Source organism: Euprymna scolopes, chromosome 14 (assembly GCF_053919585.1).
Source record: "Euprymna scolopes isolate OS-2025 chromosome 14, ASM5391958v1, whole genome shotgun sequence".
NCBI lineage: Eukaryota > Metazoa > Mollusca > Cephalopoda > Sepiida > Sepiolidae > Euprymna > Euprymna scolopes.
Genome location: NC_136495.1, coordinates 60,303,445 through 60,331,252, shown reverse-complemented (window position 1 = coordinate 60,331,252; position 27,808 = coordinate 60,303,445). Strand labels below are relative to the sequence as shown.

Here is a 27,808-nt window from a genome sequence, read left to right as displayed (position 1 = left end):
AAACCCTTCATGTTAACAAGATCGATCCGTCAAGGTTGTCCGTTATCCCCAATGTTATATGTGCTGGCGCTTGAGCCATATTTGCGCCAGCTTCGGGTGAATCCGGTCCTTCGCGGGATTACTTTGCCAGGTGGCTCTACCCCGGTAAAGTATACCGCCTATGCTGACGACGTGACTGTGCTTGTAACGAGCAGTGCCGAGATTAGAGTCGTTGACATAGAAACAAGTCGGTATGCCAAGGTCACAGGGGCCATAATTAACTACGTTAAGTCTATTGGCTTACGTATCGGTGCCTGGAGGGGTATGCCCCTTCAGGGACCCTTTGGTTGGACTGATGGGCCATGCAAGCTACTCGGCGTCTGGTTTGGCCCCGGTCTCCAGCTGGAGAAAAATTGGTCGGAGGTATTGGAAGCGGTCAAGGTCGCATCTCATTTGTGGGCCTTGAGAAATCTGTCTTTGAAGGGTCGGGCGGAGGTATGCAATTCTCATATCTATCCCCTGATCCTTTACCGTCTATCAGTACTTCCACTCCCGGAAACCACACTAGTTGATCTGGTGCGTGCTCTTTTTGCATTCTTATGGCGCGGAAAGCAAGCCATGGTTACTCGGGAGGTCTGTTACCTGCATCCGTCTGAAGGCGGTCTGGGTATGCCTAGTGTGCTAATACGTAGACACACTCTTAGGCTGATATACCTGGATCGAATGTGTACACCAAGTGAGGGAAACGGTGTCTTCTGGATAGAAGACACTAAGAAAGCCTTTCCGGCTTTGGAGAGTGTGCATTCGGCTAGAGGAGAGGCACACAAGTTGTTCCGAAACGAGTGCCCTTCCTATCGCGAGTGTCGGCAGGCCTTGAGATTTCTTCTACGGGTCCAAGAAAGCCTCTCTGACACCCAGCTGTTGTCTCGCAAGGCGCTATATCGGGCCTTAGTGAGGGGATCCGTTCGAGACGAAAAGATTGAGGAGTTCGGTTTTACGAAGGAGGAGCGCCGCTTAATATGGCCTTGGGCGCCTGGGTCGAGCTGCTTCGATAATTACGAGGCATCACTCACCTGGCTGGTAATACGAAATGCCCTCTGGGTCGGCAAAAGACTTTACGCAGCGGGTTTTACGGAGACACCCAATTGTGTCCGATGCGGAGAATGGGAGGAAGACCTTGATCATGCTTTCTTCCACTGCGCCATTGTTCGACCGTTGTGTGAGTTAGTTGAAGGCTTCACGGTTCGCATGCTGAGCGAGCGGTTTTTTGTGCTGGAGTCGGTTTCCCCGTGCTGCAACTGGGCACCGACCATGAAGAAAGAAGAACGCTATGTTTTTCTGTGTTTACTAGCAGTTATGAGAGGCGTGATTTGGACGACGCGACAGAAGGAGGTTTACGGAGGTGAGACCTTCACTGCTCCCCAGCTTGTCCTCATTTTCAAATATCGATTGAAAATGCGAATTAAGCTGGAGAAGGTGAAACTCACTTCTGTGAATTTCAACGACAGGTGGGTGAAAGTTTCGCGATTGTGTAAAGTGAATGGAGCTAATCTTGAATTTCTTTTTTGAGTGGCTTAGGTTTTTTAAGGATTTTGGGTGACTTGATCAAACATAGACATGCATCGGACCTCCTAGAGTAGGCTAGTTAGGCATTTTTGTTCGATTTTTAACTTAGCTAGAGTATGCATGCTATCATCGCCCCAATCCCCTTTTTTGTTTTTCCCTGTCCCAGCGTCCCCCCCCCCTTTTTTTTTTTTTTTTTTTTTTTTTTTTTCCCCACTTTTGGTTCGATAACCCCCAATCCCGGCCCCTTAGGTGATGGATAAACTGTTTTGCCAGAGATGTGGGCCATTTTTGTTGTGTTTGAATAAAGTCAGTTTTCGTGGGACCCACATTTTTTCGACTGGCAAAACTTTTTATCCGCCACAATCAGTAGTGAGGGGGTTCTTTTTACTAACCACCTTTTAGCATTGTATATTTTTCATCCAATTTTGTAAATAAGATTTTTATCCCCAACCCCCCCACATCATGTATATATATTTGTAACTTTCGGGTTTTAAGTAGGATGTCCACAGAGTGATTCTGGTATTTTGGTGAAAGAGTCTAGTTAAGTTAACGTTATGTTAGTTAGGTCAACATTAACCCCCATCCCCTTTTTCGGCCTTGTGCCACATTTTTATTTGTGTAATTTTATTTTATACAATAAAATAAATATTAACTTTAGTCTTTGTCAAGTTATCCACAACTTGAACTCTGACCGAAAGTCCACTACATAATCCAACAACCTCTAACCTTCTTCATCTGTATCTTGTCAAACTCATGAATCTTTCTGTCAGACTCGAGAATCTACACAGAATTTCAGGCAGAACTATTTATTTAAATCATGGGGGTGGGGTTGCATCCTCTCATGCTGTCAGTCATAACTGGGTAGAAATCTTAAGGAATTTCCAATTACATTATTAGTATTGCTCACTATAGTGATAAGGGCTAATGAATGTAAGGTGGTAGTTTAGTAATCATTAAAGGTAAATTGGGTAGAATTTGATTATTTATGGGGACGGCTCAACAAGAACTTGTTTACATTGGATTTGAAGGCTACTATGTTGTATTCAAACAGGAAGCAGGCTAGCGGAACAGCGTTCCACAGTTGGGCAGTTCTGGGAAGAAGCTTTGTTCATGGAAATCTGCGTTTAGATTTAGGCACAGATAAAGAGTGTGGGAAAATTGTATATAATGGTTGTAGCTAGTCTAGTGTTTTTTGTGAAAGTTTAGTAAGGGGGTACCATAGATTGGAGTTCAGTCAAGCACTTGCCATGAAAATAACAATAAAGTAGAGACAGGCTCACAACGTCTCTTCTGTGGGAAAGAAGTTGCAGGGAAGAGAAAAGGGCATCACCTACTAGGTTTCGAAGTTGGTTTTGAACTCTAGCAAGGCTGGATAGGGTGCGCCAAGTAGCTCCTGCTCAGATGTGGCAATCTGGCTCTTGTACAGATAGAGGATTGCATCAGCAGTGAGATACCGTTTGGAACAGTAGAGTGATCTAATTATTTTTCCAGCGATCTTGGCAACATATGTGTTCCATTGCAGATCAAGAGTGAAGGTCAGTTCCAGAAGCTTGACAAGACATAGAGCCTCCCCAAGACAAGAGCCATTCATTTCAATTGAGGTATGATGGGAGTCAGAGTGATTATGATGAAAGGAGAGAAGCTTGATTTTCGATGCATTAAAATTAACCAGCCACCTTTTTACCCATTGCACTACTTTCTCAAGATCAGAAGAGAGAGAATCAGAAAGATCTTAGTCATTGCCGGTCTTTGAAGTGTTGCTATAGATCATGGTGTCATCTGCATAAATTACGAATGATCTAAAAATGTGATTTGGGAGATCATTGATGAAGATCAGAAAGAGTTAGGCCCAGGAGGGAATCTTGAGGGACGCCAGTGTTAATACTATGAATTTCTGATTTCTGCCTATTAACGACTACTCTTATAAGCCTATCAGAGAGAAAGAATTTAATAATTGAGAGGACATTTCTAGTTATTTCATAGTTGGCGATCTTGTGAAGTAGACCTTTATGCCACACTCTATCAAAGTCTTTAATATGTCTACAGCTTTTGCTCTAGAAACGAAGCCCCTATTGAGAGATTCACTATTCCTATGTGATATAACAGTTAGTACATCAGCTGTTGATCTCGCAGAACGAAAACCATATTGTATGTCACTGAGCAAGTTATTTTTGCTGAGGTGGTTGACCACTTCTCTGTTTATCACAGATTCCAGCAACTTATGATGCACAGGAGACTGATTGGTCTGTACTGAGATGCAGATGACCGATCTCTAGAATTTTTAAATACAGGGTAAACTGATGAAGTTTTCCAGGAAGCATTTCTCCTTAATGCAATGTTTAAACAGCTTTGTAAGTATGGAAGCTAGTTCCAGCTAAAACTTTTTGAGCACTATTACTGGAATGCTGTCGGGGCCAATTGCTTTACTGGAATCAAGGTTTTTGATAAGCTTGGCAACATCATATACAGAAATTTGTATGTCACATTGTGCGTTTTCAGTCAGAGGACGAAATATGGGAGGTAGGTGGCCCTGATCACAAAGAGTAGAATTTGCTGCAAAGTTCTTTAGGAATTAGATGATGCAAATTAAAGATTTACACAATTTATTGTTCACATACAAGGAATACAAAAGATTATTTCCTTATTCTATGGCATTCAAAACTTGGGCTTTTTTTTTTCACAAGAAATAACTAACAAAGTGAAAGTATAGAATTGTTATAGAATTACAATTAAACATAAAATTTGAAAACTTTGAATATCGTAATGTTTGAAAAAGTGATTTAAATTATAAAAAAATATTGAAAATTATGTCCACGAATCCAGATATAGTCACATGACAAAATCCAATCAGTTGATCATAAAATACAGGTAAAAAATTTGTAACATATTGACATTTGAATATATATATATATATATATATATATATATATATATATATATATATATATACTAGCATGGGTGCCCGCCGTTGCCCGGGTGTTTTGAGATGTATGCTGAGCAAAAAAAAAAAAAAACAGTCAATTTTTTTAATTTTGACCCCTATTATGACCCCTTAAAATTGATTGTTTAGGGCTCAAATAAAGTTATTAAATTAGATCCATGTCCAAGGAATCTATATCTAAAATTTCACGTGTTTAGACCCAAAATTGTAGGAGGAGTTTGGTAGAGTTCTCAAAGGTCAAATCGTTGAACTTTGACCCCTTAATCACCAAATTTCTGGCCGAAAACCGATCACAACGATTTTCCCAAATCTCAGTACCCTGTATATCAAATTTCGAATCTGTAGACTTAAAATTGACAGAGTTATTGCGTAGGGAAATGAACACAGACACACAGACACTTTCACATATATATATACATATAGATATTAAAGAGAAAAACAAAAAATGAATAATGTATGTATTAGTATTAAAGTGAACCGAATTCCTTTTTCATAATAAAATTAGTCTCACATTTAAAAAAAAAATGAAATAAACAGGCACACACAAATAGTTCTTATTTAATTATAAATATTTTGTACTTTCAAACTAAAATCTCATCATGAATATTGATTTATCTATATAATCATAAAACTCAGATCAGCTTGCTTGCTTGGGTGTTTAAACCATTCATCCGGTTTCTGACTTCCGGTTTCAAAAAATTAGTCTGCTAACCAATTTCATGGCCACCCAGTCTTAAGTTTGATATTAAAAGCCACTGCTGCTATTCAAAGAATACACAAGGTCAACAATATTTTTTGTTTTAACTTATTTTAATGTGTTTTCCTTATAAACATATCTACTGCTTTGAGTAGCACTCCTGTGGATTCTGACGATTTATTTATTTATTTATTTTTTTTTAGGCCTTACTTAAAAAATATTTTTTCAAGGAAGGTAAAAACTTGTTTTTAGTAGGGCCTCCTTAATTTTAATTAGTGTTTGCAGTAGTGCTCTGGAGGCTTCCCGAGTTTTATTTTTTCACTCATCACTTAAAAAATGTTTTCTCAAGACAATAAAAGACAATATAATCTCAAAATCACTTTTTATTTTGAGCATTTTTCATCTTACACTTTAAGGGCCAATAGGTAGACTAGTTTTTATTAAAAATTGGACCTTTTCTTTTCTCCCTTTTCTCAGAATGTATGCATTTGATCAATTAATATATATTCTTTTTAATTTTTGATGCTTGTACATTATAATTGGATATCAAAAAAATGCATTTTAAGTAATAGTACATAGTTACGTGTCCTGTCAAAAAGTAGAAAAAATTACGGAAAAAATGCTCGCATAGAAGTACTGCTAGAATTATTTTTTTTACAAAACGGCTATTATTATATATTTTTGATCAGTCATTTTCTAATTTGAAATCACTGAATTTAACTGAAAACAAAGGAGATATGTTTATTTATCATACAAAATTAGCTGTAATAGAAAAAAAATATGGTAAAACTGCATTATTAATTAAATTTTAGTTTTTCTTATTATTTTTTTACCTGATCATTTTTTGAAATGAAAATTTTTTTACTAATTTCGACATGACATGTCAGTAATAGTATTTTTATTTAAAATGCAGGCACTTTTGCATTTTTGGTTATATTGGATGATAAAATTTTGGAAATTCTGAAATGAATGAAGTTATTTGAAAATGTATGACTTAAAATTTATAGTTTTCACTTTCAAAATTAAAATTTTTTTTTTTTATTCTATAAATGTTCAGCTAATTGTTTTATTTCGTGTTATTATATTACTTTAGTGCATTTGTTTTGTTGTTAACTAAAATTTATGCAAAATTTTGATATTTTCGGCGAGGTTCTACTTGATTTGTCTCCCCCTGTTCTGAAAGGAGTTTTTCAAAACTAAATTTAAAAATTGTCCAAAATAACCAAAATACATAAGCAACAATTTTTTTTTTTTTAATCAAAGCCATACTATGTGAACTACTTGTAACGTCATAAAACAAATATTCTTTCATTTTTATACTTTATACTAAGAAGAAACATTCAATCTTTTTTAATTATAATTTTACCAATTTTTTTATTTTTCTCCTCAGAATGTATGCGTTTGATCGAATGAAGGAAGCTGGTGCCTTTTTGACAACAAGTGAAAGTGCTCTACTTGGTCTCTGCAAGGATGCCGCTCATCCCAAGTTTAAACAAATTCAACGCCTGATTGCGCAACCTGCACCAGATAGTGGATTACTGATGCATAAATAATTGCTGACAACAAATCTTGTAGTGGATTTTCCTTTCTACTATTCAATAATAGAAAAATGCTAGTAGAATACAAAATTTAATTTTTTTTTTGTGAAAACAGAAATTCTTGTTATTAATAAATGATTTGAATTAAAAAAAGAAAACAAAAGAAACGGCATACGTGAACTAAAAGAAAAAAATGCATATTTTTTTTTTGCATTTAATTTTTCTATATTAATCAAAATGGGTTACTGTTACTTAAATCAAACATATTTTGAAATAATGTGTCTGTGTATAGTCAAGATGAATAAAACAGACAGCTATTGAAGTAGCTGGTTTGTATAACTATTTTTTTTAAACAGTTCCTAATAAACTAATGTTTGGTGTTATTCATTTGTAATTTTATTATCCTAAATCCAGCCAGTATGCAATAAGCAATCGCACCCCCACTCACCATAACCACAACATCAATAACAACAAAAAGTAACTAAAATATCTGGAACTTCAAAAGAAAGTGAAAAAAAAAAATTAAATGGATTGATCTTAATTAATGTGACGCCTGCTTTGCATGCTGACATATATGGAACAGCTTGACGGGTTGAGGTTCAAGTATATTACAAAACAATTTTTTTTTTTTTTTAAAATTATATTTTCACTCCAAACAAGGCACATTGCCACTTTGTTGTAGAGGGCTACTATCGGGGACATAAGCATTAGGGGTACTGTGTAGCAAGTTGGGCAGCAAGATGTCTGTTCACGTTGCACTTGAACTTCTGCATGTCAATGCAGTCGGGGAAGCAGGGACCCAGAAGGGAATTCCAAAGTCTAGCTGTTCTGGGGAAGAAACTACTGGAGTAGAAGGCTCTCTTGCATCTAGGGATCTCTACTGTGAAGGGGTGGGATTTAGCTGTTTGTCGAGTTTGTTGGGGGTATTTACGTTGTGGGGGCACATGTGCTTGCAGTTCGTCAGAGCATTCTCCGTTAAAGTACTTTTAGAACAGGCAGAGGGATTTAACATTTCATCGATGGGACAGAGGCTGAAGTTTAGCTGACAGTTCAGGACCTATCAGATTGGCGACTCTCTTTTGAACCTTGTCTAGGAGCGAGAGACTAGAGGCAGATGCACCAGCCCAAATATGACAACAATACTCCATACATGGGCGAATGTTGGCTTTATAGAGGTATAGGATACTTTCAGGCGTTAGTAGCTTTCTAGCACGGTAGAGAGAACCCACTTTCTTCGCAGCGGCTCTGGCAATTTATCTTAAATGAACCATGGAAGCTATTGGCATAGGAAGCTGTATTACGATGGAGTATCAAAATAGCGAATTGATAGAGACCGCTAGACCACCAAGTCAAGCAAGATAGAACAAAGGAAGCAAGGAATAAATCTGACAATTCTAAAGAACACATGAAATAATCGTATTTATAGAAAAGATTAAAACTAGCAGAATCACATCTGTGTGTTAGTGTGTGCGGCACTGCTACACTGGCATTCAGTGGCGATATGCATGCTTGGTTCATGCAAATGGAAGCTCATCTTGTAACTTTTATTTAAAGAAGAAAACAGTTTCTAAATGTTGACAGGTGTTAAAAACGTTTTCTGAGCAGAAAAAGAGGGTTTTGTGACTTATCTTAGGTTTTCTTATTTCAGTCACCCAAAGTATTTGAAGTGAAAGAGAGAAAGTTATTTCTTTTTTCTGTTGATGAAAAAGCCTGCCTCCATGGTTATTTCTAAATTACAAGCTAAAGTCTCTACATTTTTGCAAACAGAGACTAGTCAATTGCTCACAGATTTGGCTTTACTCAAAGTAATAAGAGCGGCTCACTCATGAGATGAGGAAACTGAACATGCCAGAATCAATATATATAAACCCAAAGTCTAATAATCCCTCATTAATGATAAAACAGATTCTTAATTCTATTGAATGTAGGCTTAGCAATAACTCTAATGATAAACATGTATTTAAAAAGTCAAGCAAAATTTACAACACAACTTTAAAAAATAGTGGGTACCATAATATCAATAAATATAAACGGGACACCAATAATTGTAATAATTTAAAAATAGAAGAAGATGTATATAATCTGGTATACATCACTCTATAATCAGATGCTAAAAACTAAACTTGGCATGAAATCCTAAATCTGATTTTTAAAAATAGCCTTGATCTAGAAGGATTTCTCTTTCACTGACCAAAGACAGAAAAGGTCAGCATCCTAAATTTTCAATTCTAACGGTTTTTAATGTAGGAAAAATCATGTTACCCTGCAATTAAAAATATATATTTAATATTTTCCCCATCCCTTTTTTAAAATAAAACTTTCCCTATATTAAAATTCAACCTTGTGACGAAACACAGATTACTCAGGTTTTTCTTATTTAAAAAAATTAAAATGCCCACCAAAAAATATAAATATTAAGATGTAAAATAATTATCCCTTTTTAAGCATAAAACAAAAAAAAAATGTTTATATTTATTAGAATTATAATAATCTAATTCTAAATCGAATAATCATAGAGAATGAGCTCATTTTAAAATAATTTACAACGATTGGGATACAATCACTACATTTGGTTATTAAAAAAAAAGAAAAAATGCACTTTACATTAAAAACTGTAGAATGGAACCCTTTATTTAATGCATAGGAGTAGCATGCTCTTATTTCATCAAACATGACCGAATAGAAGTCTTAAGTAATTTGCAATTGTATTCTGAGGATTGAACCTTCAACCTCCAGAAGTGTGTCACAGCTGAATTTTACCTAGTACTTTATCTATTACAAATTAAATAAAAGTTTCCATTCAAAATTCCGTACAGATTCCTGAGTTTGACAGAAAGATTTCTGAGTTCACCTGAAGAAAATTAGAGATTACATTGGCTGAAACGTCATGAAAAATAACACTCAAGATGAGTCCAAATAATAGTATAGGGTGTCCAAAACGTCACTGAAGGGTTGAAAATCTTTGTCATTTTACCATTAATAATTTTTTTTTTTTTCTATTTATGATATTTTACAGATAATATTTTGGAAATTAATTATGGGTAAGTATAGTATTGAATAATATACACAAGTAGTGAAATTGTTTTCCCAAAATCAGGGGTCAATTGTTTTGACTCGAAGAGCTTATTGACGGCATGCTCATATAAGAGATACCCCAAGTCACAACACAATTTTCTTGTGGGGATATCTTAAAGAAAGAGTATGTTAACAAACCCCAAACCTTGCAAGAATTGAACGAAAACACCAGGAATGAAATAAGGGAGTTAAATCGCAATCCAGAGATTCTGCAATCTTTCATGAATAATGTTTTGGAAAGAGCACAAATATGCGAAGCTAAAAATGGGTAACATTTAAGACATTATTTTTAATAAATAAAGATTGTTTGAATTTTGCATTTTTTTTTTTAATTTCCCAATGTCTTAGTCAGATTATGTTAAAATTACAGAAAGACATTAACAAAAATAAAGAATCTATTTAAGTTCAAAACCCTTCAGTGACTTTTTTGGATACCCTGTATATAGTTAAACAAATTAGATATCATCACTTTTGGTTGTTCTTCATTTAATTTGTCTCTTCCACATCAGATGTGGGTTGCATGTTGGTCATAGCAATACAAAGTGGCTTTCTTTATGAAGTTATCATTTACATGTTTCAAATGTGATATTGATTAGGGTCATCTGCTTTTTCCTTCTCGCTTACTTTCAGTTGAGATGTGCATACATTTGTTTATCCGAGAGCTTTGTTCAATAAATTCCTACAACCACGGGCGGTTTCAATAAAGAGTTTACTCCATTCTGGGTAACTTCAGCATCAACAGTAAAGAGTCAGAACCAATTGGCTTGAAAGTGCATTGCACAAATTCATTGAACCATAACCACGTCATTCCTATGCATCTTCCAAAAACCCCGAGCTAGTGGGAGACCCACATTCACCTGCATGTAACCTGGCATAACTGTTGCAAATACTATTATCAGCATATTATTGTTTTAATAGAAATTGCTCCAGACAAGATATGAAGCCACTTGACGTAAGTAGATAAATAAAAAAAATATTTAATACTTTAAGATCAAAAACTAGGCAATCATAAGTATTAAATGGATAGCTTTCAATCATAAACCAGCAATCCTTTCCCTTTTGTCAGAAACATGACTCATAGAATATGAGGATTAAAGAAGAGAAATGAGAGAACAAGCATTATCATGATGGAAGATGACCTCCATTCTGTTAACTAAAGGAGATCCTTTTTTTGCAGAAAAATATGAATTGATGCTTTAATAATCTTGAAAAAAGTTATATATTAATCATGGTGATATGTTTAAGTAATAACAATATGCATAAAATAAATTATGTTTAAAATCACCTTTCTATGAAAGGACTTTCACTACATGTAAATGTATAATTTTCACAAAAGTATAAAACACTTAGAAAACCTTAAAAAAAAAAAAATAAATAAATAAATAAATAATACTGATTTGCTTGATGTAACCTCCTACCTTTCTTCAGATGGATCTTATCAAATTCCGGGATTTGCATGGAAATTTGGATAGACCCCTTTACTTAATCTACAAGGGTAGCATGTTCTTGTTCCAATGCATGCACTGAGGATTGAACCTTCAACCTCCAGAAGAGTGTCACTTAGAACTGAATCTTACCAAATACTTTATCTATACTTGCAGACAATTCTAGTATGAATTTTTGGAGCTTTAAACCTATTCTTGTTTCTAGATGTACAATCTTATTAGTTATTACTACTGATAATATATATTATATACATACACACACATTTTTAAGAAAATTGTGACTTTAGTATTTATAATTAACTAGTGGCAGTAACCAGCATTGCTCTGGTGTGTGGAGGTAGTGTAGTAAGAAACCCTGAACCAAAAAAAAGTGGTAGCAGCGGAGGGGGGCTCAAAACAACAGTAGGCAGCCCGGTGGAGAGAAGTGTTGTTATAAAAAAAAAAAAAAAATGTGGTAGTAGGCAGGCAGACTCAGATCCATAATGCAAAGGAGGAAATAAAAAAAAAAAAAATGACAAAACTGGAAGTCGAAAGCATTGAAATTAAGCGTAGTCAATCCAACAGAGACAATGACTTGCAAAAATGTCGACGAAAAAAACGACCTCCTCCTTGTAAAAAACGGGCGAGTTAAGGGTGAAAGAATGAATGTTTTTGGCCAATTTTTCGATAGTTGTCATCTGAAAGACCGAGGTTTAAGTCGATGCTAGTTTCATCATGATTCGACGTATCTGTCGGAAGTTTCTGCGAGACATACAAACACACATATTTTGCCTTTTATATATTAGATGTCTTCCATATTCTATTAAATTCTATACTAGGTCTGCTTAATAGGCGATAGTCGCCTAGCATATGCGCTGCTCCTTTGAGTCGTCTTACTCTCTACCATTCTTCTCTAGCTATAATTTTAACTTTGTCCCATAATGGTAAATTGTTTGTTTTCTCTCCATATGCGATCAGCTATACTCGAGATATTCAAAGTTGGGTATGATTGACCACAATCCTCAGTGCAAGAAATACTCAGAATATAATTGCAAATTACTTCTAGCCAGTCATGGCTGATGGACTGAGCGCATGCTACCCCTGTGGATTAAATGACAGATTCCGTTCAAAATTCTGTGCAGATTTCCAAGTTCAATAAAAAAAAAAACACTTGAAGGTTACAGCAGCTGGAACATTGTGAAAATAACATTCAAGATGAGAACACTTGTCTAAATAATACAAATTATCAATCCTCATCTCAAAAATTTATAAATGATGAGAGACGAATGGTATCCATTCTCCATGATAACTATAATGAACTCTAATAGAAGATGGATTAACAGACGACATTGAAATTTACACGGGAATATTTTTTATTGTAACTGTGCTGAAAAACAATTCACAACAGTTACCAATCTTTATAAAGGATTTCCATATCATTGACGATTTAAGAAAACCAACGTCTTACCAAGTTGATGTACTCACTAAAATGTAATTGCATCAGGGCTGTAAAAAGTAGTCCGACGATTCTTGTGTTCCTACACGAGAGCATATGATTTGTTAAGTCAATAACTCACTGGTAGCCTGTCTACTTACGGCAAAGGAAAATAGTATGTAAAAAAAAAAAAAAAAAAAAATATTATACTTAAAATTGACTTTTGGAACAAAAAGCACTGAAGATGGCAAATTTAATCTAATTTCTAACAAACTTTGAACAATCATAATTCAGTGGTGACTCATTGAACTACGAAAAAAACTTCATACCATCGTTTATGTTTTGAAAAGATCTATGTGCCTGAATAAGTTTTTAGATTTGCACGTCACTAAAGACTTAAGTTAAATAATTAATTAGCTAAGAAAATGTTAGTCTCTTTCACCTGTGCAAGCCAATTCTTAAAAAATAAATAAATAAAACCTTTAAGAAACTCAATGAGCGTCTCTACATTTGTATTTTTTTCTGCATGGGAAAATGTTGTGAGGTTTGTCTAGCTAAACAGAAGAGATGATCAATGGCCACCCATGGAATGCAGCAACCATTAGGAGAATAATCAATGTGGTAGCGAAAATTTAAAAAATGAAATGATGAGCGATGATAAAAACTACACACACACACAATTTGCCACTAGAGACCAAGAGAAATACTCAACAAATCGAGAGAATCAGCAAAAAGATTAAAAAAAAAAAAAAAAAAAGAATGCCATTGCATTTAACTAGACAGGTCTTCAAAATGACTTGCTGCCTAAATATATATTAGATATGACTTTAATCCGTTTTAATTTGGTAAAAAAATAAATAATAGTAGCTTTGTTGTAAATCTTTGTATCATCAGCAAAGCAAAAATATGCACAACACTTGACAACATCTGAATACGACAAAGAATGCAACTCGAGAATTAGTCCTTGGATATCATTGACGACATCAGCCCACATGCCTACTAGACACTACCCTCGAGTGTCTAAGGGCACTCTCTGTACAGGGGTTTATCAGAACAACCTGGCATGAGGATACTTTTCCCTAGAAGTAAACCCGGACCAAATAAGATCTCCTTTCCATGACTAACCCACATTAGCTTTTACAAGGAACGGTGCACCTTCTCCAAGTGATGTTACCTCAAGTAATAACACTAAGCTGGATACTCCACCAGACTAGATAAATTCTTGTCCTAGAATTCAAGAAGACCAAAACTAAAAATGGTTAATTAGGAGAGGAAAATTATGTTTTCAATTTCTTTACTTACTCAGTGCTGGAGGGATAAAGAACTTTAATAGAACATTCGAATATCTATGTATAGTTTAAGTATTAGCCCCAGGTTGTGGGCCTCTAGATTTCTGAGAACTTCGACTGAAGTAAAAAAAAAACAAAAAAATAGGAAACTACTTATCCATGTCTTCGCTTTGCATTTAATGTCATAGACCTCAAATTTGTCAGCTTCTTGTGTGGCACGGTGTCAACAATTTCTTTTAAAGTTAACGTAGACAATGTCTACAAGATCTACTTGAGCCAACATTTCGGTCCACTAGTCAAGACAAGTTATTGGTTGCATCATGCAAGATGTACCTGGAACAAATCCATTTTATTCATCACTAGAGCTATGACAACAGCATATTCTTTTTGTTGTTTTGACTCTTGAGTGTGTATCCGTTGATATCATATGCTTTTATATAGAGTGATGTGGTTCTCGATTGATTCGCTGTGTCAGATATATACTCAATGGTCAAAACAATGAAAAGAATATTCTGTTGTCATAGTCCTATTCATCACAAAACAAGTTGTTGTCTGTACGAAATGTGCCATTAACCTCTCCCTAGTGATCCCCCTCTATTATTTTCTACAGTACTGAAGTCAAACTCATTAAGTAGGAGTTGCATTTTTCTATTCCCCTTTTAGATAATCGGGGTAATCTGGCCTTGTTTTCATTGATTTAGTAGTTCTGATTCCATAGACTTACTAAAGATTGTCAAGAGAGTTTTGGTGATAGGATAATCTCCTTAAGAATGCAATCCATCTGATGTAAATGACTTACCGACTTTAAACTTTCTCAGTTATTCCTCAATATCTGAAGAAGTTGTTTGGGATGTTAGCCTTAAACTCATTATTTCAGCATGATCTGTAAACTGCAGAAGTACCGTAAATTAAATTAAACTTGAAATAAACTAAAACAGTAATTATTAGAAAATGCAATTAAAAATAAAAGTTTCTACAATAAAAAGTCACATTTTCACATAATTGCTGCTTAAAATCAAAAATTTTAATTTATTTAAAAAAAATAAAAAATAAAATAAATAAATAAAAAAAGCCTTCCTTTGTTGTGGTATGGAACTCTCCTAACACAAAAACAAGTAATGACCTTCAAACCATCGTACTGTTTTGCCGGGGGGATGCTATAATGAAGTGCCTTAGTTTATACGAAGCTCTACTTAAATATTGAGCACTGTGGAGGTAAATACTGAAAATAGATATGAAATATTATATCTCCTTATAACATTTTTTGTAGATACATGAAAAAAAATAATATAAGTTTAAGTATATTGATAACATGGACTAAAACCGATTATATTTTCAAAAGTGCTCAATATATGTGTAGAGCTTTTATAAATAAAATTATGTAAACATTGTAAGAAGTCTACACAGATCAATCAATGTCCCGATATTTCCACGTTCTCCGATTTTTTTTGGGGGGAGGGGGTAAGCCTTAAATATACACGTGTCTAACGATTGTGTTGGGGTGGAAGAGTGATTGTTAAATGTTGGAGAAGAAATAATATAACATCCTTTGTTTTTCTTTTTCGGTTGCCTTCTGAGATTTTATGCTTAATTTATTTTCCAATTGCAAGATTAATTTGGGAGTCCTGACTATGCACATATTGAAATGTTGATCGATGTGCGTATATTCTTTAAATTGTTATTATATATATATAAATTTTAGTTACTATCATACAAAATCTTAAACATAATTAAAAATAAGGTGCTTATATAGATCAGTCCCCATATCGGTTCTGTGCAAACAAGTTACGTTAACAGCCCAAAAAAAAAAAATAAATAAAAAATGACAACAAAGAATTAAACTCTGGTTTCTGAAACAGAAAAATAGCATATGATCAATTTACATCATTGCATTTTATGGTTTTTGTACATTATTTTTGATAATTTTTACTTTCCACCTTAATCACCTTTAAAATGACGACTTTTATAGGTTTTTCAGGTATGCTGAAAATGAATATCACATTTAAATTTGCTGCAAACAATTTTCCAGATATTAAGCAATGTAATTCCATATGTTATCACTGGTAGCCAGTGTTGTATGTGCAAACGCACACATATTTTTGGTGCACAATTGTGCATACAAAAATGGCCACTAATGATATAAGTACTGACTTGTTTTTTTTTTTATCTGGAAAACTACTTTGAGGCATATTTTAAATGCGATATTTGTTTTCTTTCAGTAAAAGTAGTCATTTTAAAGAAGGAAAGGAAGTAATAAAAAAAAAAAAAAAAAAAAAAAAAAAAAGCTTACCTTACTTTTTTCCTAATGTTATTAAAACCAATTTTTTTAATGAAAAGGTGACACGAAAATAGTATTTGCAATTTGGAAAAAAAAAAGAAAAAAAAAAAAAGGTAAATAAATAAAATTCAATTTACAAAAACTTAATTAAAACAAACAAACAAAAAAAAAACCATTTACAAAAGAAAAATCAGTAAATGTTTTTTCTTTTTCGTTTGTTAGATTCAGAAATCAGCATTCAACATGGTTGCTGGTCTATATAAACACAGAATTAATGAATCCATACCTTGATGAGTTTCTCTCATGTTGAGAATCGTTGTTTTTAATTTTTTTTTACTGTGGCCGCCAAAAAGATCCAACATAGCATGCAAAACACAAACTCTGTCCGTAATGCAATTTTGGACTCAAGAATAACTTGGAAAAAATAAATTTGGTATTTTTGTAGATTATTACCCTCAGCTAAACCTTACCCACCATCAGAGAAAAAAAATAGGCAATTACATGTGAAAGTCCCCCCCCCCACAAAAAAAAACAAAAAAAACAGAGTGAGCGTGGGACACATTTTAAGATTTAAAGTGGGGGATCATAGAAATTTAACATAAAATGATAACCTACTTCTCAACCAGATAACTATTTTTAATGGAAATTGATCCAAACAAGGCATGAAGTCAGTTTGATGTGAGGAGCTTAAAAAATAGAAAATACTAATAATAAAAAAAAAAAAAAAGCCAACGATAGGTGCCGATTGGATAGATTCCGACCCAGAAAATAGTAATTCTTCCCCTTTTGTCAGAAACACTGCTCATGAAATGTGGAGACTAAAAGACAAAATAAGGCAAGCCAGAGTTATGAAGCCACCGAAAGTAAACCCTAGGTCAACTTTCTATAAAACTTACCAAACGTCTAGAAACCACAAAATCGATAGAAAAGAACATTTTGGGAATAGTTATTGTAACCATAACCTTGTTTCTTTTTAGAGGGGGCTGTTACAACCTTGACTTAGGGTTAGTGGTAGTGTTAAGGGTCAAGGGAAGGGTTGTTTTTGGGAGAGAGAGAACTGTTTTTTTTTTAAATGTTCTTTTAGAGTTCCTTTTTTAATAATAAAAAAAAAATCTTCTGCAACTAAGTTTTTTAATAAATAATTATTTTTATTTTCACTAACTTTTCAGCATGATAAAAATAGAAGAAAAAAAAACAAACAAACAAAAAAAAAACTTAACAAAATGGCGTTCCGGTATATTTCTTGAGACATACCAATAAAGGCGCATCTTTCCACTCTAAAAAAATCTTTTAAAATGACCACTATAAGTTTTCAGGGATGCTGAAAACGAAAATTATTTTTGAAATTCGAGGAAACAAGTAGTTTCCAAAATGTGAAAAAATTATAGTTTCAAAAAGTGGGGGATTTAGAAAAATGGTCCCTCACTTTTTGAAACCAATTTCTTCGTCTTGGAAACTACTTGCATATTTTTGGGAAATATTATGGAAACTACTTGCATATTTTTGCCGCATGTAACAATGGGCATCACTTATAACAAAGTATTACAGTGCTTAATATCCAGAAAATTACTTATTTGCCAAAAATTTTAATGCGAATTTGTTTTAAGTGGTGGCCATTATTGTACATGCATATTTTTTTTATTATATGAAACTTGCAGAAACTATCTTTTCAGTATCGTGAAAACTAGTTGCCGGCCCCAATTTTAAATGCGATATTCGTTTTTAGCACACCTTAAAACACATAGAAAACAAATTTTTAAAGGTAGGTTTTGCGTTGGTCTACCAGGCCACAATTATCCATTTTACATTAAATTGTGTTCATTTTATGTTGATCAACCACCCACTTCAACAAAAAGTGGCCATAAAGTGAGTGGTCATTTTACGTTTAAAAAAAAAAAAAAAAAAAAATGTGTATATATATATATATATATATATATATAATGTGATCCTTATTTTTGAAACTATAATTTCTTCACATCTTGGAAACTACTTGTTTCCTGGAATTTTAAACGTTATTTTCGTTTTAAACACCTTCAAAAATCTATTATAGTTGTCATTTTAAAGGATTTTTTTGAAGGTGGAAAGATGCTGCAATTGCTGCACCTTTACCGAAATGTCTAGGAATATGCCAGAATGTCAAAATAAAACTTCTGGTGACATGCGCGATGCCCTTAAAATGCTATCTGGTTACAGTGGTTCGTGAATGGGTGAACATTGCACTTTAAATTTACACGCGAACTGATCCCTCACTCTAAATTCTGAATTAAATTTTTTGTACTAGTGCAGTTTAGCATCCTCAAGTGTTAGCTCTCTAAATTTGCTTGAGGATGTTAAAGAACACAAGTGATGAATTCTTTTCTCTTCCAAAATTTGCAAAGTGAACACTGTTCATACTTTAAAAATAAAAAAGCAGACTCATTGTTCTTTTTTTTTAGGGGGTAGGGGTAGTTGAAGGTCCTTCTCTACAAATGTACCAAATATTGATTCAAATCAATAAACGGGAAAGTACTTATGCCGAACATGGACCGTACTGATTTTTTTTTTTTTTTTTTTTTAGATAGGACTTTCAACTCAATTTTGACGGTTATCTTGTTTAAATTGTTAGGTGAAAGTACAGAATATTTACGAAACGCCCTTCCCATGTTAATAGTTTTGTTTAAATACCGTTATTTCAGCACGATCCGTATTGTGCATAAGTACCAAAAGGAATAACTGGCTACGTTTTACTTTTTTTTTCTATAATTTTCAAATTTTTTTTTTTTATTATTAAATTGGAATGGAAATGTTACAATGAATTCTTTTTGTATATAAAAAAAAAAAAAATACATTTATAAAGACTCATTTTTTCCTCTGCGCCGCTATACTGCTAAGTAACCGGTTTCCAAACAAGAAAGTGGGTATTGAAAGAAGGCCGACATATCTGAGGGTTTGGAACATGTTCAAAGAATGCCAGTAGAGAAAGTAAAAACCAAAGATGCCAGCCAGGCATACATGGAAACCAACAGCGCTGATAGACATGGGGAAATTAGAAATATTCACACCCAACCGGGCCCACAGGATAAACAAGATCAACAAAGGCACAGCTACGAGAACTGTGAAAATTGTTGAAACAACCATCGCCGGCCTCTTCTCGGGAGCTTTGAATTCATGCTTAATTATCGGTTTTGGGGCATATTGGTCAAGGACAGTTTTCTTCGGGGCAGTTGATTCTGGGAAGGTGAGTACCAAATCCGCCAGGTGCCAGGAGAAGGGGTTTTCAATAATAGCATCTCCGATAATCAACTCCATAGAATAGCGTCCGGAAAGGTGACCAAAATCTTTGGCACCGCTTCCAATATCGAGATCGAATTTGTTGATCTTTGTGTTGTCAGCTTCGGTCACGAAAATGATTTCTTGCTTGGTGTTAAGGTTGGTCAGCCTCACAAATGCTTGGTGCGCGGTCATTAATTGTCCACTGCTCTTGTCCTTCAGCTGGAATTTCATCAGGATCTTCTGGTGATAGTCAGCTTCCAGAGCGTTGGCCGCTTTGTTAGGGTGCTGTAGTTTGGTGGTTCTGGCCACGGTGGTTTGGTCTTTATCGGCCACCCCGATCTCAACGTTCTCAATAGAAACCTGGATAGTAACTTTGACCTGCACTTCAGCCCCCGTAAGTCCAAGTAGGCGGCCGTCGGCTTCAGACGGTGTAGCACTGACTACAATTTTATAGAAACCACGGGTCGGTTTGGCCTGCATAAAGTTCAACTCAAACAGGGTTCTATCACTGGCTGAAGGGGTGAAGGTTTTCTTGCTGAGGACGACGGCATCGTCGGTCATGTGTCGAGCAGAATCTGCTACCACGTTGATCGGCTTCTCAAGGACGGCACCCATCAAGTTAGTGACACGTACCTGAACATTGGGGGTGACCGGACTAACAGCGACCGAACTGGCCCGGGTGATTGCAACGGGAACGTGGAACGGGTTCGTGGTCAGGGTCTTCACCACAGAGAGAAGCTGGGAAGCAGTTTTAACTTGGTGCACGTGTTTGCGACTAAGGAAATAGTTGGCAAACTTAACAACTTTGTCTTCGCTGATCAAGGGGGCCTTGTTGAGTTTTTCGGCCAATTTGTATGCTCCGTCGACCACAAGAGATGTAACGTAGAGTCCACCTTCGAACTGTAGGTATTTCTCGTCAACTTCGTCTGCTTGCGCGACAATATCTTCGATGCTGTCGTACAGTTTGGCCACGTTTCCACCCAGTTCAGCTGCAACTAAAAAGGCGTATCCATGACTGGCTGGTAAATCGTCCTTTTTCAGCGATTCTATCAGGGCAGGAATTAATGCAGCTTCGTCGACTGAATTACCCGATTTCTTCAAGGCAAAAAACGCATGGAACATATCGATAATCGGAGAAGCTGGATTGATGGCATCTTTAAGTAGGTCCAAGCCGGAACTGATATCAACCTTACAATCGGTCAAGTAAGATGCGGCAGATACGACGTGGTACAGAGTCGATAAACTGGACGGGTCGACAGAATCTTTGATGTTTTGGCAGGTTCGGGCGTTATTAATCGGCGTGGCACCAAGAACTCCGAGTCCAGCAAGAGAATAATGGATCGTAACCAGATCGGAACTCTCCGACGACGATAGAAACACGGATTTAAATCGGTTTTGGTCAACCGACGTCAGATATGAGGTCGGCGTTAAAGCAACGCCGACACTGAATAGTGCGAATAAACACAATATTCTCATAATGAAACAGTCAATATCATATATTCAGAAAGAAAATATGAGAGAGAATAAAATATAAATTCAACAATACCCTAGTAAAAGGAATAGAGTTGCTGACGTTAACGAAGATACCTGGATTCTGTACTCAGCGAACGTGGCAGTATCTCGTTAGCTCCCTATTAGCTCCGGAGATTATGATCAACTTCCGGAAAATCGTTCTTTTTTAATTTTTTATAATTAAAGTAAAAAAATATATATATATATATTTACATTTTTTTCTTTTAAATTAATGGTTTTAGTAACATTTCATTTATTTTTTAATAAACAAACTGGCTTCAACAAAATATAAAAATAATTAAAAGTAATACCGTTACTGCTGACTACTTCCGGTTTACTTGATGCCGGTATCGAGTTTTAATTTGTTTGTATATTAGTACACTTTGCAACACTTCTTACTTTCATTTTTGTTGCCCCCGCCCCCCGACTTTTAAAAACTTTTGCTTTGTTTTCCCAAATTATTTTTATTTTTACGATAGGATTTTGAAAATAAAATTCAGGTGCTTATGCACTTTTGCCACTGGGTTATTTTTAAATAGTTTTTTTGGTATTATTATACAAACAGCGTGACAGGCCGTTAGGGTTAGGGTTAGGATTAGGGTTAGGGTTAGGGTTTAGGGTTAGGGTTAGGGTTAGGGGTAGGGTTAATTCGCTGTCACGGTGTTTGTATAGTTTTACCGTTTTTTTTTTTCATGTTAAATTCAAGCTTCACAATATCTTTTTTATTATTAAATTGTTCCTTTTTACAATGCCTCCCCACGGGACAGAGTTAGACACCAGGGTCGTTTTTTAATGTGGAGAAAAGGAACAAAAATAAAAATTGTCTCAGTCGTGAAGGATCTCTCCTCCACTGACAGAGAACAAGAAATTGAAGTGTAGCATCTGAAGAACAGATACTACACTTTGATCTTGACCCAAAGGCCAAATGTTTTATTATTAAATTGTTAAGCACAGAATAGTTACAAAACACCCTCCTCTCCCCATGTTAAGAATGGCTTTCAAAATAATAACGTTATTTCAGCACGGTGGCAAAAGTGCACAAGTACCAAAATTCATTTTCAAAGTTAAATTTAATTATTATTATTATTATTAGTAGTAGTATTATTATTATTAGTAGTAGTAGTAGTAATAGAAGAAGAAGAAAAAAATAACAGTGTTTTCATCTCTAAAATTATTGATGTAATAACTTATATAAAAAAATGAGGATGATGCCAATCCCACAGTTCAACCTACATTAGGAAAAAAATTACAGAAAAATCTTCATGATGTACATGTCACGGAACGAAAATGTCATATTCCAAAAATTACGTAAATTGATCAAGTAGTTTTATTTTTAAATAAAATCAAATTTTATGAATAAGCAAAACGTGACTGTCTCGCGTTACCATTTGGAAAAAAAAAAAAAATAAATAAGGGCAGATAAATCTAAAATAATTCAAACTTGCAAAATCAATCTTTTAATGCTAACGATTTCACATCAAGCATTTAAAATCGTTTTAAAATGATTTTCTTGACAAAAATAAAACTGCTTGATCAATTTATGTGAGTTTTTTGAATCTCTTGGCAATCCCTCAACAATGAGGATGGTAGTCGTGTTCTCGGTTTTGGTGTGTGCAGCGGTCACTGACAAGGACGATTCTGGCCTTGAACTGCCTTCCGCAATGAGGCCTGGTAGTTCCATTTCCATTTGGAGGGTTGGTTCGAGAGCGTTCTTTACTCTCCCTCCTTCTCTTTTTCTTCTCCTTGAGGTCCTTGAAGGTAACTGTGCTTTCGATGATGGGCTGTCTCTAGGTTTGCCTGTCCTTAGCCTGGGTCTCCCACGTATCTGTATTGATGCCATATTTCTTAAAGTTTGCTTTCAAAAAATCCTTGTATTTCTCCTGGCCTCTTCAACACCCATAGAAAAGCTGTTTCGCCAGCCATGAATCCGATATCCTGACGATGCGATCCAACCACCTCAGTTGGTTCCTAATAACAATGGCTTCAACGCTGGTGATGTTGATGCTGAGGTTAGTACGATATTTCTCTCAGGAGATGTCTAGAATGTGCTGCAGGCAGTGTGGTGATACTTTTCCGGTGCCTGGAACTATTAGCAGTACATTGTCCAGATCTCTGAGGCTTAGAAAAGCATCAGGAGCGTGATAGCTTTGTATACAGCCATTTTTGTATATTGTAGAGGACTAGGATATGTAAATCCTAATCCTGTTACAAAAGAAAAATAATGAAACGAATGGAATTGAAGGAAACAAAAACTTAATTGATGGATAAGATAAACGTCGTTTATTTACTGTTGAAAGAATGAATGTTTTAGATATAACATGTGTTCATGTCCACGCGAGTGTAACCATCGTTTGTTGCAGGATTGGTAGTATAGAAGGAAAAAGGAAATGTGTGTTCATCTCACGTTCGAGTCACTGTCGTTTGTTTGCGCGTGGGAAGAGAAGTGAGCAATGTAGGGGAACGAGAAATGGCCATCCGGCATGTAGAAAGAGAAAGAGAGAGAGAGTGAGTGCGTGCATGAGTGTGTTGATGGACCAAAACTGAAGGGGAGAGAGTGAGAAAGTCAACCAGGTTATGGAGATAGAAAGCATATAAAATGTACATACGGTCTATTAGCTCTTTGTCTCATATAGTAGCAAGTGGTGTGAGGTACGCGCGTGCATGCCGAAAAGGCACGCTGTCGGTCTGTAGACCGCCCAGCTAGGAAGCTGGTCTGAAAAGGCTGGAAACAGCTTGTCTCTTGCTTTTATAGTCGTTTCCAATGGTCTTTTGCGCATGCGTGGATTTCCTTTGAAAGGGGAAGTGACGTCCATGCGTGCTTGTATGTGAGTACATGTGTGTACGTTAGCGTGTGTGTATATACACGTGAATGTATGTACGCGAATGTGAATATATGTACGTGTGTGGACGTGGGCGCGTATGTTTGTGTGCGCGTATGTATATGACAAGTAATATAGCTTGAAATGTGAACGCGTGTTTTTGTGTGAGACTAGAAAAGGCTTGCGCAATATTCCCCTTCCTAGGAAAAAAAAATATGCAGTGTATATATAATATGCCTGGCTGTCTTGAAACGTACAGCTTCGGAGACAGTCATAGGCAGCTCTGGTACATTTTAGGCAGTATTGAACTTAGTCAGATGTCAGCATTGAATGACAGGTGGCTCCCAAGTCATGGGAAGTAGTCCATGTTCTCCAGATGTTTATCATTGATGGTGAGGGAGGGAACTGCAATGTCGGCCCTGTCCCCAGGCTTTGGTTGATACATGATCTGAGTCTTTGTTGTATTAATGGTAAGGTCGAGGCGAGTATAGGCACGGTTGAAGGCATTGAAAAGGTGTTCTTCTGAGCTGGAAGCCATGCAATTATCATCAGCGTACTGAAATTCTATCAACGATGTGACTGGGGTTTCATTTTTCAACCTCAGGCAAGAAAGACTAAAAGCTTACCTGTTTTTCCTGTAGACAATGTTGTCCTGGAGGAAGATCTTTCTTGACCATGTGTGTGATGGCTGTTACAAACATGATGAAGTGTCGGGGTCATGACAAAGGCCTGTTTGACTCTCATTTTAACTTTGAAGGATTCATCTATGCTGTCAGGATAGAGGACTGTGGCATTCACGTCTTTGTAGAGAAACCTGAGGATCTCAATAAACTTCTCTGGACATCCAAAAGTGGCAAGGATTTTCCAAAACAATTCTCTTGGAATAGAGTTGAAAGCCTTGGTCAGGTCAGTAAATGCCACATAGAGAGGTTGATGTTGCCCTTTGCACCTCTCCTAGAGTTGACGCATTACTTCTACATGTCGGGCGAAAGCCAGCTTTGGTTTCTGGGAGAACTGTTTCACTTCCTCTTATAGATTTTGATGATGGCAGTGTCTCTAAAGTCCATTGGGATTCTTTGGTCTTCCCAGATTTTAATGATGAGTTGATGCAGTTGGGTCAGAAAGAGGTTTCCATCAGTTTTGTAGATTTCAGCTAGGATACAATCAAATCTGACTCTGTTTTGTGTTTGTTTTTGGAAAATAATGCTTCGTTTCATTTTGGGTATATATTTCAAAAAGATTTTTTTTATGTAGTTTTGTATTTTTGAACTAGGTTGAATTCTAGATAAGAACCATGAGGATTTGTTAAAAACCAGTTTAGGTGCTTGTGTAGTATAATAGAATTTCAAAGAAATGCATTTTAGCTAAAAATATATTTATGTACTTACATGTCATGTTGAAATTATTAAAAATTACGAAAAATGATTACACATAAAATAAGTAGAAATAAAAGTTTTCGAATTATAGAGTTTTATCATACAAGTTTATGTTGAAAAGTTTATAGAAGCCAGGGGAGGTAACTGCAACCTATGATTTTGACAAATCCGCCATTTCAAAATAGAAAATGGTAGACAGCTAATATATATGAATTTTTGTAAAATATATTCTAACGAATCTTCTACTCAATTATTTTTTGTAATTTTTGGACGTTTTATTAATTTTGACAAGTAAGTACATAACTGTGTTTTTACCTAAGATGCATTTATTTGAAATCCGACTATACTGCACAAGCACCCCAGTTTAAATTACTTTCAGTTATATTGAAGTGGTACCCCTACATGGTATCGATTAATTATTTTGTTTAAATATTTAAAATAAATTAAATATGTTTAAAACTAAAGCTACTTTCAGGACTGCCAGCAACCACTGTAAAAGAGTAATAAAAAATGCAAGAGAGCTATATGCTCAGTCCGTTAAATCCAAAGTAGCTGAGCAGCGGCTTGATTCTCACCAATTTTGGCAAATAGCAAACAGGATCCTGAACAGAAGCATGCGTTCTATCCCAACCATCATCAATGGACCTGAGGTCATCTCGTCAGCATCAGACAAAGCCAAACTATTTACCAAGAACTTTGCAGCTAATTCTACCCTATGCGACCAAGGCCATCAACTCCCCGTATTTCCTCCTATAACAGACAACATGCTATGCGACATACAAATATCTGTGCGTTATGTTGCCAAGCTAATTAAAAACCTTGATTCCAGTAAAGCAACTAGCCCTGACGGCAATTCAATTATAGTGTTGAAAAAGCTTCAACCAGAACTTGCCCCCATACTTACAACACTGTTTAAGCTTTGTCTTAAGGAGAATTGCTTCTCAACATCCTGGAAAATCTCATCAGTATGCCCTGTATTTAAGAATTCAGGTGACAGGTCATCTCCCTCTCAGTACAGATCAATAAGTCTCCTGCATGCCATGAGTAAGTTGCTGGAATCCATATTAAATAAAAAAGTAGTTAGCCACCTCAGCAGAAATAACCTTCTTAGTGACATGCAATATGGTTTCCATTCTGCTAGATCTACAGCAGATGTGCTAATGGTTATATCTCATAGGATTAGTGAATCTCTCAACAAAGGCTTCCCTTCTAGGGCAATTGCTCTTGACATATAAAAGGCCTTTGATAAGGTATGACATAAGGGCCTACTTCACAAGATTTCCAGCTATGGTATAACTGGAAATGTTTTCTCAATTATTAAATCATTTCTCTCTGATAGGCTCAGAAGAGTAGTGGTTGATGGGAAGAAATCAGAAGCACACAGTATTAATGCTGGTGTCCCTCAGGGGTCCATTCTGGGCCCAACTCTCTTCCTGATCTACATCAATGATCTCCCTAAACACATACTTAAATCATTTGTTTACATCTATGCTGATGGCATGACCATCTATGGCAACACATCAAAGGCCATAAATGACAAAGTTCTCTCTGATTCTTCTCTCTGATTCCTCCTCTGATCTTGAGCACGTGGTACAGTGGGGGAAGAGGTGCATGGTTACTTTTAATGCATCTAAAACTAAGCTCCTATCTTTACATCATCAACGCTCTGATCCCCATCTGGCTTCAATTGAAATGGATGGCTCTCATCTTAGGAAGGCTCCATGTTTTGACAAGCTTCTGGGCTTGACATTTACTCCTGATCAGAAATGGAACACTTACATCAAATCTGTTGCCAAGGTCACTGGAAAGATGGTGAGATCTTTCTACCGCTCTAGAAGATATCTCACTACTGATGCAATTCTCTATCTGTATAATGTCCATTACTAGTGATGACTACAATATTATCCCATTGAGTACTGTACACGCAATAACCCTTATCCCTGAGTGCCCTCCGGGCCTTGATAAGTGGTGACTTCCTTGTAAAAAAAAAAAAAAAAAAAAAATGCTGAAAGTATTTTTTTTAAATATAAACTTACCATTGGCCAAAAATATGAATTTAATTTTTTTAATATTTACTCACCATGGGCCAAAGATATGAATTTTTCACATATAATAAATTGAATAAAATAAATGTAATGGAAAAGATAAATTGCATTTGTTCAAAAATAATTAGTTAAACTTCATAATAAACACAGATCCAGTAGTAGATCTTTAGTTGAGAAAGTGGACCAGTAGTAGATATTGCTGAAAAATGTATTTTTCATTTGGCTACATTGTTTAATGCGAACCATTTCAAAGCAGGAAGTCGTTTGTCTGGGCAAATATGCGGTGATCCAATGGTTTAAAAAAAAAGCAAATAAAATCTTATGATTAAACAATTATTTTCGATATCCTGATGGCATTTTTGCAGGACAAGGGAGATAATTCCAAATTATTATTCAAATTCATGCTCAAGTGGTTTAATTTTAAATCGTTCTTATCTATCTGTCGGTAGCTCAAACATTAGGCAAGTTATTTTTAAAAATCTTTTCAAACCAGTACCACATTTGGACTGGTGCACCACCCACTAGTTTCTCCATCTTAGACACGGTACAAAAAAGAGCCTCTAACCTAATAACTTAATAAAT

At 35.4% G+C, this 27,808-nt stretch overlaps 2 protein-coding genes across 2 annotated transcripts in view; one reads left to right on the top strand and one right to left on the bottom strand.

Moving 5' to 3' along the window:
* The window catches only part of LOC145293041 (isochorismatase domain-containing protein 2-like), a 56,377-nt gene extending 49,273 nt beyond the window's left edge, over window positions 1–7,104 (top strand). Inside the window, exon 4 of the mRNA XM_080139346.1 lies at window positions 6,574–7,104. Coding sequence (XP_079995472.1) covers window positions 6,574–6,736 — 163 coding nt within the window. The 3' untranslated portion in view covers window positions 6,737–7,104. The remainder of the gene's footprint in view (window positions 1–6,573) is intronic.
* An 11,927-nt stretch (window positions 7,105–19,031) lies between these two features.
* On the bottom strand, window positions 19,032–21,119 carry LOC145293040 (dolichyl-diphosphooligosaccharide--protein glycosyltransferase subunit 2-like). The gene has a single exon (XM_080139344.1). It carries the CDS (start codon window positions 20,948–20,950, stop codon window positions 19,061–19,063), a length of 1,890 nt encoding a protein of 629 aa, XP_079995470.1. The 5' UTR covers window positions 20,951–21,119; the 3' UTR covers window positions 19,032–19,060.
* Between the last annotated feature and the right edge of the window lie 6,689 nt (window positions 21,120–27,808).

Bases quoted from the DNA above. Each gene is read 5' to 3' on its own strand.
- LOC145293040 (XM_080139344.1), bottom strand. From the start codon at position 20,950: ATGAGAATATTGTGTTTATTCGCACTATTCAGTGTCGGCGTTGCTTTA.